Raw genomic sequence first — 15,453 nt, forward strand, 5'->3', positions numbered from 1 at the left:
AAATAATGTTGAGCATATATGCATGTCTTCATGACACTGCAGAACTTATTCTATACAGCATACTATGTGTATAAGGCCGGAGTCACACTAATGTACAATACGGTCGAGAGCTATGTGATAAAACACTGCATAGCACTAGGCCCAGTGTTATACTATGGAGCAGCTCAGATCTGTGATTATTCTCTCATGCTGAATTGGCACGCAAGAACTATCACAGCATGCTGCTATTTGCAGCGAGAGTTGGCTCACTTGCACCCATAAAAGTTTATAGGTGCAAGTGACAACGCACAGCACTCGGATATCATATCTGAGTATGGTGGAATATATGCCGACTCCGGCAGCGGAGGAGATGAAGAAAAACTTTCTCCGCAGCTGTGCGAGAGGCTCAGAGCACAGACACTCGGCTCCAGCTCGCAGGAGGTCAGGAGCTGAGGGTCACTACCATATTGCATCCGATGCTCTTGTATCTGATGCCATACGCTAGTGTCACCCCATTTATATGGATACACCTGGGTTGGCCATTTATAAAGTTGCATCCAAAATGGCCGACTCAAAATGGTTGCCATGGTCACCACCCATATTGAAAAGTTTTCCCCCTCCCATATAGTAATGTGCGACAAACAGGAAGTTGATATCACCAACCATTCCCATTTTATTTACGTGTATCCATATACATGGCCCACCCTGTATAATAAACACAAGCAGCTGTTAACCCTCTCAATGAGCTCCCGATGGGTAGTAAGCACCACTTACACCCTTCAGCCATCCCCAATTAGCAGCTTTCTGCCTATGCACATTGTAGCCTAAGATCTGTCAATCAATGAAGTGGAAGGGCGGTTTTAAACTGAGCTCATCATTGAGAAGTGATAACAAAACAGCGATGTTATCAAAACTACAGCAAGAAGCCCAGTAAGTGACAGTGCTGGAATTTGGGTGGCTGCCCCCATTTTATGCTGCTTTCAGATTAGGGAGCATAAACCGTGGGATAGATTCCTTTTAAAAGGCATTAATGCTTTTTAAAAAAAAAAAAAAAAAAAAAGAAGACCTGTCCATAGCATATGAGAAAGGCTTGTGATCTCTAGGTACCCTACTGCGGGGACACTTATCTAGGAGAGGTCCTAAGCGCCCCATTCCTTGTAACTGCACCGCAATGAGGAGTTTCAATGTAGCAGCAGACGGTAGCGATACATTCACCCAGTTGCTCCAATTTAGGTCTATGGGGTGATGGAGGCAGACAATTACAGATGTCTGCTGTTTAGGTCAGTTTCAAAGATGTTTAAAGGTAACCTGTCAGCCGATTGATGCGTCCAGAATTACCAGCAGAGTGAATCAAACTATGGCTGCATTATTATAGCGGTGTGTGTTTTACTCTGAAACAGACATTTTAGGTTATGTTCCCAGGAGGAGTTTTTGTTGAGTTTTTTGTTACGCTGCATATTTTTTAAATATAAAGTAACCTAATTTACTTAATGGGTGCATAAAATTTGTAACATCAAAAACTCACCAAAAGCTGACACAGGCTTAGAGAAAAACTGACAAGCCGGCCAGGTTCTATACATTTGTGATGACTGTTCTGAGACAAGTTCCTGATGGCTCGTCTCCACAACTCACAAGTCTGTGTATGTATATAGAGTGCTGTCAATGAGACACTAAACAGCATTTTTTTTTGCACAGGACTGGATTCTTTTAGAGAAAACATTACAGTGTTTATTAAGGAACATGAAAAAAAGGAGGAGATTTTAGTAACTGGCTGGAATTTTGCTGACTAATGAAATTAAGAGGACTTAAAATCCTAAAATCTGGTATTCATACAATGAATGACAAAAGGACAAGAAAATGCATATTTAGGACATATTGCAACACAACAGCAGAACCGACTACTTGGAATAAGGTAATGGATATTTGTCATAGAAAATGAGCCCTTACATGGCAAAAAAATTCAGGAGTCTCAGATTTGACCTTGACCTTGCTCGCAGAAGACTCCTCCATCTTTACTTTTTGTCCTAGAGAGAAAAAGATGACAAGTTATCACCTTTCTTGCAGAAATATTTTTAAAAAGCATTTTTATTTTACTAATTTCACTTTGAAATAGAAATCCACACTGAAGTTGATAGCTGAGATAGGTAATGATATTACAAGAACACCTTAATGACATGTAATGCAATGGCTAATGTCTGGGATGTTCAATTATGAGGAAATCAAGAAAGCCGGCTTGTTTGGCCCTTAATGTAACAGTCATTAAAGGGGTTGTCCGGGCTTTTCACATAATCTCAGTACATATCTGGGCTGCAGAATTATGACAATAAGTAATTTACTTTCTGTCACTAGTTTGCACGGTTTTCTAGATATTCTGAACAGAACATCCAAGGGGGGGGGGGGGGGGGTGTTATGGCATTGAAATGAGAACTGTTCGTAACCTCCTACTCTACTCCAAACATGGCCTCTATAGCAACAATCCCACCCTCCATAGCTACAGGCCCTCCCCGTCCACACAGTAACAAATCCTCACCCTCTAGCAGCCTCAGTGCAGAGAGCAGCGAGGAGGAGGGAAAATCGTCCTGTATTCTAATCTGCACAGGGGATGGCAGTCACTGATGTCATCTGTTGTGTGACAAAGCCTCTGCTGTGTGAAGGAGACAGCTCTGTGTCACTGATGTCTTCACACAGCAGCAGATTTGGTGCAGTGTATGTGCGATGCTCCACCAAACTCCCAGCAAGCTCCAGTGACCAGAGCACCACCCACTGCCCACTCTGGCTGGCAGTAAACTGCACCAGCATTCATCTTTATCATCATTCCAGCATTGGAAAGAACACAGCAGTGATCCTGTATTTGTGAAAGCAGCACAATACATACATACACCCACCAACACTTCACACTGTTACAGCTGCTGATTGGACAGGCTGCTCCCATCAGTATTTGTGTCATTAGAGACACAGTGCTCACATATACACTGCACCAAATCTGCTGCTGTGTGAAGACATCAGTGACACAGAGCTGTCTCATTCACACAGCAGAGGCTTTGTCACACAACAGATGACATCAGTGACTGCCATCCCCTGTGCAGATTAGAATACAGGACGATTTTCCCTCCTCCTCACTGGTTTCACTTTCCATAGATATAGATAACTGTGTGTGTCTGGGGGAGGAGCAGCTGCTCTCTGCACTGAGGCTGCTGGAGGGGAAGAATTCCTTACTGTGTGAAGAGGGCTGCTTCATGTAGATGGGGAGGGCCTGTAGCTATGGAGGGTGGGGTTGTTGCTATAGAGGGCATGTTTGGAGTAGAGTAGGAGGTTACGACTAGTTCTCATTTCAATGCCAGAACACCCCCCCCCCCCCCCTTGGATGTTCTGTTCAGAATATCTAGAAAACCGTGCAAACTAGTGACAGAAAGTAAATTACTTATTGTCATAATTCTGCAGCCCAGATATGTACTGAGATCATGTGAAAAGCCCGGACAACCCCTTTAACTTAAAAGGTTATTTCTATCTGCAAAGGTATGTGGGTATAATTGGGAAATTTTGTATTAAACACACAAAAACATGCAACTTCACAATTAACTGTTATTCAAGTTACCTTAACTAGGAATGATCCTTATTACTTAAAATTGTATTTTTCATTGTTTACTGCACGATTGCCAACGATAACGGCCAACCATGCAGTCTAGCAACAGTGGTAGCACATTACCGGGATTTGTATTAGCTGGCCTGCTGGGGGGGTGACTGGAGCGCGCTCTTAGCTCCTGAACCAGGCCAGCTTCAGGGCCACCAAGCGGCTACAATCCAGCAGACAAGATAGTCTTATACAGCAGCAGAGAAAGCACGGCTTGGGCCAGCAGCGTAATAATGCCGGAGATCCAACCCATCAATTAAGCAGCAGCTCCCACCCTCAAGCAAGGGAGAAACAGGGAGGCTAAGGAAAGGTGTCATCCTGAAAAGCAATCAAGGACAAACCTTTTAAAAATGTTTTCCAGCCACACCAGTTTTCATCAGCAGCTGCAGTGAAGAACACAGACTGGGAAACATTGGAAAAGTGGCAAACAATACATAGCGGGTTTTAACTTCATTTAAATTACATGCCAAGCTATTTTTAGAAAAAGAAGAGAACCCCAATATCCTGATGGGTGCCAGGTGAGGTGAGATTCCCACCCAAATAGTAACATAGTATTAAGGCTATGTGCCCACGTTAGCGTTTTTAAACGCTCAGAAAACCGGACTTCTCAGAAACCGCACGTTTTATTTCCGCACGGTTTTTGAGCGATTTTTCTACAAAAACCAGGCGTTTTTTTCCGCGCGGTTTCTGGGAACATTGGAAATGGCTAAAAACGCGGACCTATGCGGAAAATAATAAGCATGCTGTGTTTTTAGCCACTAAGCGTTTTCTGAGCGGAAAAAGCCAAAAATGCATTAAACTTAATGGGAAGCTTCTTTTAAGCGTTTCTGAAGCGTCTGATCTGGCACAAACGCTTCAAAAACGCTTAGAAAAACGCAACGTGGGCACACAGCCTTAAGGTTGAAGGGAGACTTTAAGTCCATGTAGTTCAACCCATAGCCTAACATGTTGATCCAGAGGAAAGCAAAAAAAAAAAAAAAAATCTATGCGGTAAACACTAAGCTCCACATTGGGGAAAAAAATTTCTTCCCAATTCCACACACGGCAATCAGACTAGTTCCCTGGATCAATGCCCTATCAAGGAATCTAGTATATGCCCTGTAACATTATACTTTTCAAGAAAGGCATCCAGGCCCTTATTAAATTTTAGCAGTGAATCACTCATTACAACATCATACGCAGAGAGTTCCATAGCTCTTACAGTAAAGAATCCACGTCTTTGTACATTGTAATAAGATCACCCCTAAGTCTTCATTTTTCCAAACTAAATAATCCCAAGTGTAATAACCTGTCTTGGTATCAGGGCTGTGGACTCGGAGTTGTGGAGTCGGAGTCCATTTTGGTGGAGGTGGAGTTGGTATAAAATGGACCAACTCCTAATATATAATAAATTGGATACCGTAGTTCAATGCAGCTTGTGGGGAATATTTCTTTCATAAACATTTGGAAAAATTATGAAATGTCCTATAAACGTCTGTCCTATTCCGGATCTAAGGTGTAGACTTTTAGCTGAGATGAATATGTGCTGCAGTTTATGCTCCTCCTCTACAGATAATGGGAAAAAAAAAAACACAGGGAAGGAAACGTATACCCCCAGTGCTCTAAGGCTGTGTGCACACGCTGCGGATTTTGCTGCGGTTCCGCAGCGGTTTTGGCCGCTGCGGACCCGCAGCAGTTTTTGCTGCGGTGTACAGTACAATGATTCCCTATGGGAATCAAAAACCGCAGTGCGGAATTTTCCGCGCGGATTATCTGCGGTTTTCAATCCGCAGAAAGAATTGACATGTCAATTCTTTCTGCGGATTCTCCTGCGGTTTGCCATCTCCTCCATTGAGGAGATGAAAAACCGCAGGGCAAAACCGCAGAGCAATCCGCAGGTAAAACCGCAGGTCTTTTGACCTGCGGTTTCACCTGCGGATTGTACAAAATCCGCGCGGATGAATCCGCACCTTTTCCGCAGCGTGTGCACACAGCCTCATAACCTTGGTGGCTCTTCTCTGTACCCGCTCCAGTTCAGCTATGTCTTTACACCGGAGACCAGAACTGTACACAGTATTCTAAGTGTGGTCGCAATAGTGACTTATATAGAGGTAAAATTATGTTCTCCTCATGAGCATCTATGCCTCTTTTAATGCATACCATTATTTTATTTGCCTTTGCAGCAGCTGCCTGACGCTGGCCACTAAAAGTGAGTTTGTCGTCCACCCATACACCCAGGTCTTTTTCAGTGACTGTTTTGCCCAGTGTTTTACAATTAAGCACATAATTATACATCTTGTTTGTTCTACCCAAGTGCATGACTTTACATTTATCCCCATTAAAGCTCACTTGCTATTTAGTAGCCCAAGCTGCTAGTTTACATAAATCCTCCTGTAATATAAAATTGTCCTCCTCTGTATTGATTACCCTGCAGAGTTTAGCATCATCTGCAAATAATGAAATTCTACTCTGTATGCCCCCTACAAGGTCATTAATATGTTAAAAAGAAGCGGGCCCAATACTGACCCCTGTGGTACCCCACTGCTAACCGTGACCCAGCCAGAGAGTGTGCTTCATTAATAACCACCCTTTGTTTCCTATCCCTGAGCCAGCTCTTAACCCACTTACACATAATTTCCCCTATCCCATTGTTCTCATTTTATGTATCAACTTTTTGTGTGGCACCGTATCAAAAGCTTTTGAAAAGTCCATATACACCACGTCCACTGCATTTCCTTGGTCCAGTCCGGAACGTACCTCTTCATAAAAGCTTATCAGATTAGTCTGACAGGAACGGTCCCTTGTAAACCCATGTTGATATTGGGTCATAAGGTTATTCTTCTCCAGATACTCCAATATAGTATCTCTTAGAAAACCCTCCAGGATTTTACCCACAGTAGAGGTTAAGCTTCCTGGCCTATAATTTCCAAGTTCAATTTTTGTCCCCTTTTTGAATATTGGCACCACATTTGCTATACGCCAGTCCTGTGGTACAGACCCTGTTATTATGGAATCTTTAAAGATTAAAAATAATGGTCTATCAATGGTGTATTCCATGCGGGCCCGGGGATTTCTCAAATTTAGTGTTTAGACGCCGCCATACTTCCTTCTGGGTTAAGCAGGTGACATTTAATGGGAGAATTTTTGTTATCACTGATCATCTTGTCTGTCATGGAATTTTCTTGTGTAAATACTGTTGAAAAAGAGTCATTAAGCATATTGGCTTTGTCCTCATCCTCCATTTTCACTCAGACTATTTTTAACCCCTTAATGACCAGAACTTTTTTCAGTTTTTGTTTTTCGCTCCCCTTCTTCCCAAAGCCATACCATTTTTATTTTTCAGTTAATAAAGCTATGTGAGGGCTTATTTTTTTACGGGACGAGTTGTACTTTTGAAGGACACCATTGGTTTTAGCATATTGTGTACTGAAAAACGGGGAAAAAAAATCCCAAGTGCAGTAAAATTGCAAAAAAGTGCAAGCTCACACATGTTTTTTGTTTGGTTTTTTTTGCTAGGTTCACTAAATGCAAAAACTGACATGCCATTATGAATCTCCAGGTCATTACGAGTTTATAGACAAATTAAAAAGAACCTAGACATGTTTTTTTTTTTAAGTGGTGAAAGAAAATTCCAAAGTTTGGTTAAAAAAAATCGTGCCATTTTCCGATACCCGTAGCGTCTCCATTTTTCATGATCTCAGGCGAGGGCTTACTTTTTTTTGCATACAGAGCTGACGTTTTTAATGATACCACATTTGGGCAGATACTTTCCTTTGATCGCCCGTTATTGTATTTTAATGGAATGTTGCGGCGACGAATAAAATGTAATTCTGGCGTTTTGATTTTTTTCCCGCTATGCCGTTTAGCGGGTTAATCCTTTTTTTTATTGATAGATCAGGCGATTTTGAACGTGGCAATACCTAATATGTGTGATTTTTTATTATTGTTTTATTTTGAATGGGGCGAAAAGGGGGCGATTTAAACTTTTAGTTTTTATTTCATATTTTTAAAAACTTTTTTTTTTTTCTGGCATGCTGCCATAGCCTGATCGGCTCTGCTACATATAGGCGATGAGCAGATCGCCTATATGTAGCTGAATTACTGTATTGCTATGAGCGCTGGCCACCGGGTGGTGCTCATAGCAACCCAGCATCAACAACCATAGGAGGTCTCCAGAAGACCCTCTGGTTGTTATGCCAAGACACCGCTGACCCCCGATCACGTGACGGGGGTCAACGATGTGTGTATTTCCGCCCCAGGGGCCGAAAACGCTTGTTAAATGCTGCTGTCAGCGGCATTTAACTAGTTAATAGGCGGGGGTGAATCGTAATTCCACCTGCGCCTATTACAGGCACATGTCAGCTGTTCAAAACAGCTGACATGTCCCGGCTTTGATGCGGGCTCACCGCTGGAGCCCTCATCAAAGCGAGGGATCTGACCTTGGCCGTACTATTGCGTCCAAGGTCAGAAAGGGGTTAGGGGGTCAACATTATTTTTTTTCACACCAATTTAATCAGGGTACAAATACTAACAGCAAAGGAGAGAAGTTCCATTAGAAGACCCTCCTCTGTACATATCTGCTCTCAGTGACCTAGCAGAACCAAGCCCAGTCTCGTGACTGAGTGCAGGCTGTAGGTGTCAGTGTTACTGCAACCTCTACATTCATGGAAGGACACACAGGCTGGCATCACATTGCAAATACGGCCATTAGGTAATGTAACAAGGCTGAAGTTGGTTTCTTATTCGGCAATTTTTTCTTTTGTTTTTAATAGGTTTAACAACAAAAAATAATGATCACAATAATAAGATACAAAGCAGCGAGGTGCCCTAATGTGATTACACTTAAAAACAGGTACAAAAATTATAAAACTGGCACAAAAATGGGCATCAAAGTGGGCACCGATGGGCGTTAATGAGAGGGTTAAATGACTTTGGGCCACTGATCTCACACTGCAAACATATAAAACAGGGAGCTCCACATCAAAACCAGGTCTCTCCAGCCTGGACCAAATGGGTTCTGAGCATCAGAACCGGCATCAAAGTGGGCAAACAGACAATGATCACAGATTTGAGTAAGTAACTGTTTTTAAGGGGTAAAATGATTTTGGGCCACTGATCTCATACTAAGAATACATAGATAGTGATGCCCCACATCAAACCCAGGTCCCTCTAGCCTGGCTCAAATGGGTATCACTATCTGCGTACTCTTAGGCCGGGGTCAGACATGCGAGAAACCCGCAAGAGTCTTGCAGGTCAATACCCGGCACTGTAGTCAGCACTCGGGAGCGGAGCGTGCGGCTGCATAGAAATACACGAAGCCGCACTGCTCCTGTCCAATTGCCGGCGGCAGTGCGGGGTACTGACGTTAGACTCCTGCGGGTTTCTCGCATGCCTGACACCAGCTTTAGTGTGCGGTCACCCAAAGTCATTTAACCCCTTCATGACCCAGCCTATTTTGACCTTAATGACCTGGCCATTTTTTGCAATTCTGACCAGTGTCCCTTTATGAGGTAATAACTCAGGAACGCTTCCACGGATCCTAGCGATTCTGAGATTGTTTTTTCGTGACATATTGGGCTTCATGTTAGTGGTAAATTTAGGTCAATAATTTTTGCGTTTATTTAGGAAGAAATCAGAAATTTGGCGAAAAGTCAGAAAATTTCGCAATTTTCACATTTTTAATTTTTATTCTGTTAAACCAGAGAGTTATGTGACACAAAATAGTTAATAAATAACATTTCACACATGTCTACTTTACATGAGCACAATTTTGGAAACAATTTTTTTTTGTTAGGAAGTTAAGGGTTAAAAGTTGACCAGCGATTTCTCACTTTTACAACAAAATTTACAAAACCATTTTTTTTTTTTTTTTTTTTAGGGACCACCTCACATTTCATTTTGAGGGGTCTATATGGCAAAAAATACCCAAAAGTGACACCATTCTAAAAATTGCACCCCCTCAAGGTACTCAAAACCACATTCAGGCTATGTGCCCACGCTAGCGTTTTTAAACGCTCAGGAAAAGGATCCCCTTCCCAGAAAACGTGCGTCTTTTTCCGCGATTTTTGACGCGTTTTTTGACACGCGATTTCTGGGATAATTGGGGATGGCTATAAACTCTCAGCAATGCGGGAATTAATGAGCATGTTGCGTTTTTAGCCGCTAAGCGATTCCTGAGCGGTTAAAAACGCATGCATTGGCACAAAAAGCCAAAAACGCATGCTAATTAATTTGATGCATCTTTTAAGCGTTTCTGCAGCGTCTAAGCCGGCTCAAACGCTGCGGAAACGCTTAACAAAACGCATCGAGGGCACACAGCCTCAAGAAGTTTATTAACCCTTCAGGTGCTTCACAGGAACTAAAGCAACATGGAAGGAAAAAATGGACATTTTAATTTTTCCAACAAAAATTTTCTTTTAGCATCAATTTTTTCATTTTCACATGGGAAACAGGATAAAATGGATCCTAAAATTTGTTAGGCAATTTCTCCTGAGTACACCGATACCTCATATGTGGTCATAAAACACTGTTTGGGTGCACGGCAGGGCTCGGAAGGGAGGGTGCACCATTTGACTTTTTGAATGGAAAACTAGCTCCAATTGTTAGTGGACACCATGTCGCGTTTGGAGAGCCCCTGTATGGCTAAACATTGGAGCGCCCCCACAAGTGACCCCATTTTGGAAACTAGACCCCCTAAGGAACTTATCTAGATGTGTAGTGAGCACTTTGAACCCCCAAGTGCTTCACAGAAATTTATAGCGCAGAGCAGTGAAAATAATCATTTTTTTTCCTCAAAAATGATTTTTTTAGCCTGCTATTTTTTATTTTCACAAGGCTAACAGAAGAAATTGGACCACAAAAACTTTTGCCCTGAGTAGATCGATACCCCACATGTGGGGGGGAACCACTGTTTGGGTGCATGGGAGAGCTCAGAAGGGAAGGAGTGCCATTTTGGAATGCCGACTTGATGGAATGGTCTGTGGGCGCCATGCTACGTTTGCAGAGCCCCTGATGTTCCTAAACAGTGGAAATCCCCCACAAGTGACCCCATTTTGGAAACTAGACCCCTCAAGGAGCTTATCTAGATGTGTAGTGAGCACTTTGAACCCCCAAGTGCGTCACAGAAGTTTATGAACGCAGAGCCATGAAAATAAAAAAAATCATTTGTTTTTCCTCAAAACAGATTTTTTTAGCCCGCTATTTTTTATTTTCCCAAGGGTAACAGGATAAATTGGACCCCAAAGGTGGTTGTCCAGTTTGTCCTGAGTACGCGCTGGTACCCCATATGTGGTCATAAATCACTGTTTGGGCGCACGGCAGGGCTCAGAAGGGAAGGAGCGCCATTTGACCTTTTGAATGGAAAATTAGCTCCAATCGTTAGCGGACACCATGTCGGGTTTGGACAGCCCCTGTGTGCCTAAACTTTGGAGCTCCGCCACAAATGACCCCATTTTGGAAACTAGACCCCCTAAGGAACTTATCTAGATGCATAGTAAGCACCTTGAACCCCCAGGTACTTCACAGAAGTTTATAACGCAGAGCTGTGACAATAAAAATATTTTTTTTTTTCCTCAAAAAATGATTTTTTTAGCCTTCTATTTTTTATTTTCACAAGGGTAACAGGATAAATTGGACCCCAAAAGTTGTTGTACAGTTCGTCCTGAGTACGCTGGTACCCCATATGCAGGGGGGACCACGGTTTGGGCACACGTCAGGGCTCGGAAGGGAAGTAGTAACATTTTGAAATGCCGACTTGATGGAATGGTCTGCGGGTGTCATGTTACGTTTGCAGAGCCCCTGATGTTCCTAAACAGTGGAAACCCCCCACAAGTTCCCCATTTTGGAAACTAGACCTTCCAAGGAACTTATCTAGATGTGTAGTGAGCACTTTCAACCCCCAAGTGCGTGCTTCACAGAAGTTTATAACGCAGAGCCGCGAAAATTAAAAATCATTTCCACAAAAATAATTTTTAGCCCCCAGTTTTTTATTTTACCAAGGATAACGGGAGAAATTAGACTTCCAAACTTGTTGTGCAATTTTTACCGAGTACGCTGATACCCCATATGTGGGGGTAAACCACTGTTTGGGCACACGTCGGGGCTTGGAATGGAGGGAGCATTGTTTGACATTTTTGAACGCAAAATTGGCCGGAATAAATGGCGCCATGTTGCGTTTAGAGACCCCGTAATATGCCTAAACAGTGGAAACCCCTCAATTCTAGCTCCAACCCTAACCCCAACACACCCCTAACACTAATCCCAAACCCCAACACACCCCTAACCCTGATCCCACCTCTAACTCAAGCTACAAGCCTAACCGTAATCCTAGTCCCACCCCACCCCTAACCCTAGTTACAACCCTAACCCTAATCCCAACCCTAATGGTAAAAAATAATAATTTCTTTATTTTGTTATATGTGCCTGCATATGGGGGTGATAAGGGGGGGGGGGGGTATTTGCTATTTTTTTTCATTTTGATCACTGTGAAAGAATATCATAGTGATCAAAATGAATGAATGAGAATCTGCATGAAGAAACTGACAAATAAGAAACCAACTTCAGCTTGGTTGCATTGTAAAAGTTCTAATAGTGCCGGACAGTGGAAGTGAATGGGGTCTCATCGCAGCCTGCAACGTTCGTGTGACTAGTCCTAGAAGTTAGCGTTTTTTGGATCTTCCTGACTTGCTTGCTGTGATTTGCGGTGGCTAGCAATGTGACCCATTCACTATACTGCGATGTAGAAGATCTCTGGCCATGAAACCAGTTGTTTTCCGGCAGGATCACTTTCTAGCTCATGAGTTGTTGGGCTGGACAGTTGTTGCCTATGATGCAAAACGCAGCAGGTCTGGCATAAACACCTGAGAGACTGCCCTCGAGCTGTGGCCAAGTTCACCCTGCGGTGAGCCCGTGTGCTGCCACTGAACCTCTCACGGAAGCTGTGGCCAAGTTCACCCTGCGTTGAGCCCGTGTGCTGCCACTGAACCTCTCACGGAAGCTGTGGCAGCCATTACTGTAATGCACTGGCTGAGTGGGAGCCGAGGCACCATAGCCAGAGTCACACACCCTTAGGCTATGTTCACACGTAGCGGAACGCCCGTGGAAGTTACGGCGAGAATTCAGGAATTTCATTCCGCAGGAAAATCACATTTTAAATTCCCGTGATTTTCCCATGGAAAAAACTAGCGATTTGCGAGCGTAATTAGCTTGCAGAATTGCTAGCGTTTTCCAAGCAATCTGGAGCATCACTTGGAAAACTGATTGACGAGTGTGACCAACCTGTCAAACAGTGTTTGACGAGTGTGACCAACTTTTTACTACCGATGCTGCCTATGCGACATCAGTAGTAAAAGATAGAATGTAGAAAATAATAAAAAATATTGTTATTCTCACCTTCCGGCGTCCCGTGCAGCCTTCCCGCCTCTCTCCACGCTCCCGACATCTTCCGGTCCCAGTAATCCTTTGCGCGAAAGACCACGAGACGTCATCACGAATGACCGCGATGTCATTGCGGTTATTCTCGCAAAGGATTACTGGGACCGGGAGTGTGGAGAGAGGCGGGAAGGCTGCACGGGACGCTGGAAAATAAGAATAACAAGATTTTTTATTTTAATTCTATTTTTTACAGGGATATGGTGCCCAGAGGACAGTCTCCTCTCCTCCGGACCGTGGGTACCATCCGCAAATGTTCTGCTTACTTTTTGCATGGTGTGCACAGCCACATGCGGGAAGTAAGCGGAACAATGCATTCCTATGGGTGCGGGATCGCCGCGATTCCGCTAAATTAATGAGCATGCTGCGTTTTTTACTGCGAATCGATTCCACCGCGGAAAAAACTGCAGCATTAGCACAGCATTGCGGAATCCCATAGGAATGCATGGGATGCTGTTTTCTCACGGCAAAATAGCGCGTTTAAAACCGCCATGAAAAAAACGCAATGTGTGAACGTAGCCTTAGGCTACAGTCACACGTTGCCTACAAAGCAAGGAGTAAGTGCACAAACACAGCTGCCAGGTTTTGCTGCAATAACCAAAAGGAAGTGACATCATGTTTCTGTGCGGGACACTACATTTTATCAGCATGCACAAGACAAAAAAACACAGCAAACCCGACATTTAGTAGAGAGCTTCCTTAGTGCCAAGAGCACAGAAAAACGCAATGTATGAACACAACCTTGTGGCTCTAGAGTATGGCTACAGACGCATGGAAGCGGTTTCTAGTGTGCCAGCCAAGGCCTCAGTAACCGTGAGCACGAGCCCATGGAAGACGGGCAGGAGGCGGAGCCAGCCACAGAACAAGGCGGCGGGGCCCACACCACTGCACGGGCAGCCATAACCACGCACGCTCCACACGGCGGGGCCCTCACCGTCAGCAGCAAAGTCCTCAGCGCTTACCGCACACAGCCCGCACCACCGGCGCCCACAATCTCACACACACCCTGCAGCGCTCGCTTCCTCGCGTCTAGAATGGAGCTTCTCCTGAGAGAGGATGATGTCACCGGAAGAGGCGGAACCTCCACATCCAGCACATCCTGTCCTACTCCCTCCACCAGGAAGCTGGGCTGTGTGGAGGAGATGCTGAGCGGACTGAGGAGCTGTTTGGTCAGGGGAATGAGGACATATGGGCGTCTATTGGGGGCTGCAGGCTAGAGGGTTCCACATGGAAGGCGCTGGTTATGGAGGGCTTCCACAGGAAAGGAGTTGATGTTTTTAGAATAGGGCTTCATACTTTGTTGGGGACAACGTCACTGCGTGGGGCTGTATGGTGATGTCACTCAGGTGGGGCTGTATGGTGATGAGCTGTGCAGGTAATGGGGGTGATGTCACTCACGTGGGGCTGTATGGTGATGTCACTCACGTGAGGCTGTATGGTGATGAGTTGGGCAGGTAATGGGGGTGATGTCACTCATGTGGGGCTGTATGGTGATGAGCTGGGAAGGTAATAGGGGTGATGTCACTCACGTGGGGCTGTATGGTGATGAGCTGGGAAGGTAATAGGGGTGATGTTACTCACGTGGGGCTGTATGGTGATGAGCTGGGCAGGTAATGGGGGTGATGTCACTCACGTGGGGCTGTATGGTGATGAGCTGGGCAGGTAATGGTGGAGATATCACTCACGTGGGGCTGTATGGTGATGAGCTGGGAAGGTAATGGGGGTGATGTTACTCACGTGGGGCTGTATGGTGATGAGCTGGGCAGGTAATGGGGATGATGTCACTCACGTGGGGCTGTATGGTGATGAGCTGTGCAGGTAATGGGAGTGATGTCACTCACGTGGGGATGTATGGTGATGAGCTTAGCAGGTAATGGGGGTGATGTCACTCACGTGGGGCTGTATGGTGATGAGCTGTGCAGGTAATGGGGGTGATGTCACTCACGTGGGGCTGTATGGTGATGAGCTGGGCAGGTAATGGGGGTGATGTCACTCACGTGGGGCTGTATGCTGATGAGCTGGGCAGGTAATGGGGGTGATGTTACTCACGTGGGGCTGTATGGTGATGTCACTCACGTGGGGCTGTATGGTGATGTCACTCACGTGGGGCTGTATGGTGATGAGCTGGGAAGGTAATAGGGGTGATGTCACTCACGTGGGGCTGTATGGTGATGAGCTGGGAAGGTAATAGGGGTGATGTCACTCACGTGGGGCTGTATGGTGATGAGCTGAGCAGGTAATGGGGGTGATGTCACTCACGTGGGGCTGTATGGTGATGAGCTGGGCAGGTAATAGGGGTGATGTTACTCACGTGGGGCTGTATGGTGATGAGCTGGGCAGGTAATGGGGGTGATGTCACTCACGTGGGACTGTATGGTGATGAGCTGGGCAGGTAATGGGGGTGATGTCACTCACGTGGGGCTGTATGGTGATGA

At 44.8% G+C, this 15,453-nt stretch overlaps 1 protein-coding gene across 1 annotated transcript in view; it reads right to left on the bottom strand.

Moving 5' to 3' along the window:
• LOC141099724 (uncharacterized) overlaps positions 1 to 14,154 on the bottom strand; it is a 166,756-nt gene extending 152,602 nt beyond the window's left edge. Inside the window, exons 1-2 of the mRNA XM_073587724.1 lie at positions 14,024 to 14,154; positions 1,927 to 2,003 (exon numbers count right to left, since the gene is read on the bottom strand). Of these exons, the coding sequence (XP_073443825.1) occupies positions 1,927 to 1,989 (63 nt within the window). The 5' untranslated portion in view covers positions 1,990 to 2,003; positions 14,024 to 14,154. The remainder of the gene's footprint in view (positions 1 to 1,926; positions 2,004 to 14,023) is intronic.
• Positions 14,155 to 15,453: the final 1,299 nt, after the last annotated feature.

This window comes from Dendrobates tinctorius, unplaced genomic scaffold (genome assembly GCF_039654945.1).
Source record: "Dendrobates tinctorius isolate UK_male_01 unplaced genomic scaffold, ASM3965494v1 ptg000102l, whole genome shotgun sequence".
NCBI lineage: Eukaryota > Metazoa > Chordata > Amphibia > Anura > Dendrobatidae > Dendrobates > Dendrobates tinctorius.